Source organism: Dendrobates tinctorius, unplaced genomic scaffold (assembly GCF_039654945.1).
Source record: "Dendrobates tinctorius isolate UK_male_01 unplaced genomic scaffold, ASM3965494v1 ptg000014l, whole genome shotgun sequence".
NCBI classification, from domain to species: domain Eukaryota; kingdom Metazoa; phylum Chordata; class Amphibia; order Anura; family Dendrobatidae; genus Dendrobates; species Dendrobates tinctorius.
The window spans coordinates 9,522,974-9,528,973 of record NW_027361682.1 but is presented as its reverse complement, the minus strand read 5'-3'; the positions used below and the strand labels follow the sequence as shown (position 1 = coordinate 9,528,973).

The 6,000-nt window shown below is 39.3% G+C and overlaps 1 protein-coding gene across 3 annotated transcripts in view; it reads right to left on the bottom strand.

The window, feature by feature from the left end:
• Nucleotides 1–1,790: 1,790 nt before the first annotated feature.
• The window catches only part of LOC141070956 (uncharacterized), an 89,331-nt gene continuing 85,121 nt past the window's right edge, over nucleotides 1,791–6,000 (bottom strand). For all 3 annotated transcript variants that reach the window (XM_073559587.1, XM_073559585.1, XM_073559588.1), the window contains one exon: nucleotides 1,791–5,324. In XM_073559587.1, the coding sequence (XP_073415688.1) occupies nucleotides 2,098–5,324 (3,227 nt within the window). In that variant the 3' untranslated portion in view covers nucleotides 1,791–2,097. The remainder of the gene's footprint in view (nucleotides 5,325–6,000) is intronic.

The following is a 6,000-nucleotide window of genomic DNA, read 5'->3' as shown; positions in this document are numbered from 1 at the left end:
CTCTCGTGTGATACTGACTGCTGAACCGTGTATCTAATCCTCTCCTGTGTGATACTGTCTGCTGAGCCGTGTATCTAATCCTCTCCTGTGTGATACTGTCTGCTGAGCCGTGTATCTAATTCTCTGCGGTGTGATACTGCTCTCCTGAAACTCTGTGCTGCTGTCACCCTGCTGGTTTTATGTGTGATCTACATGGTGGTATTGTGTATGATCTATATGGCGACATTGTGTGTGAAGTATATGGCGGCATTATTTGTGAACTGCTAAAAGGGGTCCCATTCTAGGGTGGTTCTGGCTGAGCACCTGCACACGGGTCAGGGGTAATAGGTGCAGTCAGGGGAGGGCTGGTGAAGCAGCTGGAGAGGGGTCTCATTTTTATCGTTACTGCATGACTCAATTCCCCCCCAGCCTGCTTCCCAGTGTCACCCCGGACTGCGCCTGTCGCCTCGCTTTCACACATCGCCAGGACAGAATCTGAGGAGGGGAATGTGGTCTTTGCATGCAAAGTCTGGATCAGAACAGGCCATCAATCAGCAGAAATGTTTCCTGGATTTCTGTGCTGTCTCCCTGCTCCTCCCCCATATATCTCCCTCTGTGCCCCCCATAGACCAGTATACTGCTCTCCTGAAATACTCTGTGCTGCTGTCACCCTGCTCCCAGAATCCTTGCTGCCTGCCATCCTCGGTGACCGAAGACCCCATTCCTCTCCTCAGATCCTGTCCTGGCGACGTGTGAAAGCGAGGCGACAGGGGCCTGATGTATGGTGGAAGGAGCAGGGTGACAGCAGCACAGAGTATTTCAGGAGAGCAGTGTGCTGGTCTATGGGGGGGCACAGAGGGAGATATATGGTGAAGGAGCAGGGTGACAGCAGCACAGAGTATTTCAGGAGAGCAGTGTGCTGGTCTATGGGGGGGTCACAGAGGGAGATGTATGGGGGAAGGAGCAGGGTGACAGCAGCACAGAGTATTTCAGGAGAGCAGTGTGCTGGTCTGTGGGGGGCACCCTGTTCGGTGCCAGGGATTGTACATAGAGCGCTGTGTTTTATACACATGGATGGACCATCTTCTTGTCTGCTCCACAGAAATCCAGGAAACATTTCTGCTGATTGATGACCTGTTCTGATCCAGACTTTACATGAAAAGACAGTCAGTAACTTTGCAGGCCCCATCAAAATGGCTGCTCACTGTGTTCCTAAATGTCATCCTCTCTTTTCCCTTAGCAAGCACCCAGTAGGGGAGGAGTGACACCACACCCATGTCAGCAGATTCCGCCCATACAGTGTCCATTTTAGGGCATGATCATATATCAAAATCAAACATCATGGACACTGTACGCCCATAATTACTGCAGGACAGTAATGTGAGCTAGTTGTACACTAGGTTTTTGTGCCAAACTTCAGTAGCTGCTCCCCCTAGTGTTAACAAGTGGAAATGCCAAACTTTTTAAAATTATTTTTCATATTTTACAAAATTAAAAACAAATGATAATATTTAAGAAAATGTAAACATTAATTCTTTACATTTTTTCAATTGCTGAAATTTTTTTTTTGGGATGGCACCTTTCCTTTAACAAATTTTTCACTTTCCTGCTAGGTGAGATCCTCTTACCTCTTGGGCACACTCCCCTCTCCCCCTACTCTCTAGTTTCTCACCACACCTTTCTCTTTATCATTTAACCCTTATAATCAAAATCCTGAACCTGTCATTTTTATTTTTTTGCCAGTATGTTTAACATTTTCAATAAACATTTACAATTTTTTTTTTAAAAATGCTAGACGTATGTGTGAAAACTGATGTTTAGCAAGTTAATTTTTAATAAAAAATATCACATTCACTACATGAAAATGACTTTTAACCTATGTGAATTTTCTGATGTGTAAAAAGAACTGATTTAGGATTAAAGTATTTCCCACATTAAGAACATGAAAATGTCTTCTCTCCTATGTGAAATGCCTGATATGTAACAAATTTGGATTTCTTGTTAAAATATTTACCACAATCTGAACACAAAAATGACTTTTCTATCATGTTAATTTTTTTTATCTGCAAAATCTGGATTTCTTGCCAAACCTTCCCACATTCTGAATTTGAAAATGGTTTATCCTGTGTGAATTCTCTGATGTGTATCAAGCTTTGCTTTGCGGTTAAAACATTTCCCACAGTCTAAACATGAAAATGACTCCTCTTCCGTGATAATTCCCTGATCTACATCATGTTTGGATTTCTCAGTAGGTATACCGCATTCTGAACTTGAATATGGTTTATCCATTGTGTGCATTCTCTGATGTAAAAAAAGATTTTTTTCCTGAATAAAACATTTCCCACATTCTGAACATGAAAACTGCTTTTCCCCTGTGTGAATTTTCTGATGTTCAAAAAGTTTGAATTTCCTTTTAAAACATTTCCCACAGTCTGAACATGTACATGACTTCTTCACTCTCTTCTTTATCTGATGTATAACAAGATTGGATTCCTTCTTAAAACATTTCCCACAGTCTGAACACGAAAATGGCTTCTCTTCCCTGTTAATTTCCTGATCTGTAACAAGTTTGGATTTCTTGCTAGGTTTCCCACATTCTGAACTTGAAAATGATTTATCCCCTGTGTGAATTCTCTGATGTATATCAAGCTTTGTTTCCTGGTTAAAACGTTTCCCACATTCTGAACATGAAAACGGCTTCTCCCCTGTGTGAATTCTCTGATGTTTATCACGTTTGGATTCCTTCTTAAAACATTTTCCACAGTCTGAACATGAAAATGGCTTCTCTCCATTGTTAATTTCCTGATCTGTAACAAGTTTGGATTTTGTACTAGGTTTCCCACGTTCTGAACTTGAAAATGGTTTATCCGCTATGTGAATTTTCTGATGTATATTTAGCATTGCTTTCTGGTTAAAACATTTCCCACAGTCTGAACATGAAAATGGATTTTCTCCAGCGTTAATTTCCTGATCTGTAACATGTTTGGATTTCGTACTAGGTTTCCCACATTCTGAACTTGAAAATGCCTTCTCCCCTGTGTGAATTCTCTGATGTTTATCACGTTTGGATTCCTTCTTAAAACATTTCCCACAGTCTGAACATGAAAATGGCTTCTCTCCATTGTTAATTTCCTGATCTGTAACAAGTCTGGATTTTGTACTAGGTTTCCCACATTCTGAACTTGAAAATGGTTTATCCCCTGTGTGAATTTTCTGATGTATATCAAGCATTGCTTTCTGGTTAAAACATTTACCACATTCTGAACATGAAAATGGATTTTCTCCAGCGTTAATTTCCTGATCTGTAATAAGTTTGGATTTCGTACTTGGTTTCCCACATACTGAACTTGAGAATGTTTTTGTCCTTGAGTGAATTCTCTGATGTATATCAAGCTTTGTTTTCTGTTTAAAATATTTCCCACATTCTGAACATGAAAATGGCTTCTCCCCTGTGTGAATTCTCTGATGTTTATCACGTTTGGATTCCTTCTTAAAACATTTCCCACAGTCTGAACATGAAAATGTCTTCTCTCCATTATTAATTTCCTGATCTGTAACAAGTCTGGATTTCGTACTAGGTTTCCCACATTCTGAACTTGAAAATGGTTTATCCCCTGTGTGAATTTTCTGATGTATATCAAGCATTGTTTTCTGGTTAAAACATTTCCCACATTCTGAACATGAAAATGGTTTATCTCTTGTGTGAGCTCTCTGATGTGCATCAAGCTTTGCTTTGCGGTTAAAACATTTCTCACATTCTGAACATGAAAATGGCTTCTCACCAGCGTCAATTCCCTGATCTGCAACAAGTTTGGATTTCTCACTAGGTATCCCACATTCTGAACTTGAAAATGGTTTATCACCTGTGTGAATTTTCTGATGTATATCAAGCATTGCTTTCTGGTTAAAACATTTACCACATTCTGAACATGAAAATGGATTTTCTCCAGTGTTAATTTCCTGATCTGTAATAAGTTTGGATTTCGTACTTGGTTTCCCACATACTGAACTTGAGAATGTTTTTGTCCTTGAGTGAATTCTCTGATGTATATCAAGCTTTGTTTTCTGTTTAAAATATTTCCCACATTCTGAACATGAAAATGGTTTATCTCTTGTGTGAGTTCTCTGATGTGCATCAAGCTTTGATTTGAGGTTAAAACATTTCTCACATTCTGAACATGAAAATGGCTTCTCCCCTGTGTGAATTCTCTGATGTTTATCACGTTTGGATTCCTTCTTAAAACATTTCCCACAGTCTGAACATGAAAATGTCTTCTCTCCATTATTAATTTCCTGATCTGTAACAAGTCTGGATTTCGTACTAGGTTTCCCACATTCTGAACTTGAAAATGGTTTATCCCCTGTGTGAATTTTCTGATGTATATCAAGCATTGTTTTCTGGTTAAAACATTTCCCACATTCTGAACATGAAAATGGTTTATCTCTTGTGTGAGCTCTCTGATGTGCATCAAGCTTTGCTTTGCGGTTAAAACATTTCTCACATTCTGAACATGAAAATGGCTTCTCACCAGCGTCAATTCCCTGATCTGCAACAAGTTTGGATTTCTCACTAGGTATCCCACATTCTGAACTTGAAAATGGTTTATCCATTGTGTGACTTCTCTGATGTATAAAAAGATTTGCTTTCAGCATAAAACATTTCCCACATTCTGAACATGAAAATGACTTCTCTCCCGTGTTAATTCCCTGATCTGTAACAAGTTTGGATTTCTTCCTAGGTTTCCTACATTCTGAATCTGAAAATGGTTTATACCCTGTGTGAATTCTCTGATGTTTGGAAAGTTTGGATTTCTTGTCATAATGTTCCCCACAGTCCGAACATGAAAATGACTTCTCTTGCACAATAATACCATTATTTGAAACAAGTTTGGATTTCTCGCTTTGTTTCCCACATTCAGAACATGAAAAAGATATAATCCCTGTGTGGATATTCTGATGTGGAACAAGATTAGTTTTCCGTTTAAAACACTTCCCACATTCTGAACATGAATATGGCTTTTCACTTGTGTGAATATTCTGATGTCCAACTAAAACTGATTTTTTTTTAAAGGATTTCTCAAATTCTGAATATGATAATGGTTTCTCCCTAATGTCAGCTATTTGGTGTTCAGCAACCTTTATGTGACTTTTGTTTTGCAAATTGGTATTATCTGAAGCAGAGGCAAAGACCTGTTGAAAAGGATCAAATGACAAGTTTTCTCTGAGAAGTGCTTGAGGTATTTCTGGAATAATGGAATGTTCTTCACATGCATTTGTGATGCTATGTTCATCTGTTTCAAAATCTGAAAATATCAGAATTCCTTCTGAGCTCCTCGCACAGTTATCTGCCAAGAATAAAACATAATATATTATTTTACATTATTAATCATCTTCTCCGTAGGTTACATGCAAAACTGAGACTCATAAAGCAAACTAAGTCAGTGTTATTAGGTGGTATCTGTCTCCTATCCTCCCTGACAGCAATGTGATCTTCAAAAGAATTTGCAAGTAATGTTTTCTAGTCCCTGGTTCTTTTCTATATCTAGCTTGGCGAGTTATGTGGGACCAAGAACTTACAGGCAGGTCGTTGCTATCTGTCTGGCGAAGGTCTCTGCCAGCTCAGGCAGCTCTGTCGATGGGGCATCACTACTGACACCATGCTCGGCCCCCATAGTTAAGCAGTGAGGACTCGGCTGGCAATCAACATGACCCCCGCATTTAAAACACTGTCGACAAAGCTGCGTAGAAAAGAAGATGCTCTGTCGATGAGACATGAGGAGAATCACTGGGAGAAATTATCAATGTGCAGAACAGGCAGGGTTAGCAACTACATACCTGCAAGTTCTTCGCCCCAAATACAATACAAATACAGCCAACTTTGTTCACAAAATATAGGTAAACACGTGACTAAGGGATCATATACATAGAACTACTGATAACTGGTAATCATTTACCATTGAAACATGGTGTTCTGGGCCAGAATATTGTATACAATAGAAGGCAGCCATGTACTTATCTGCA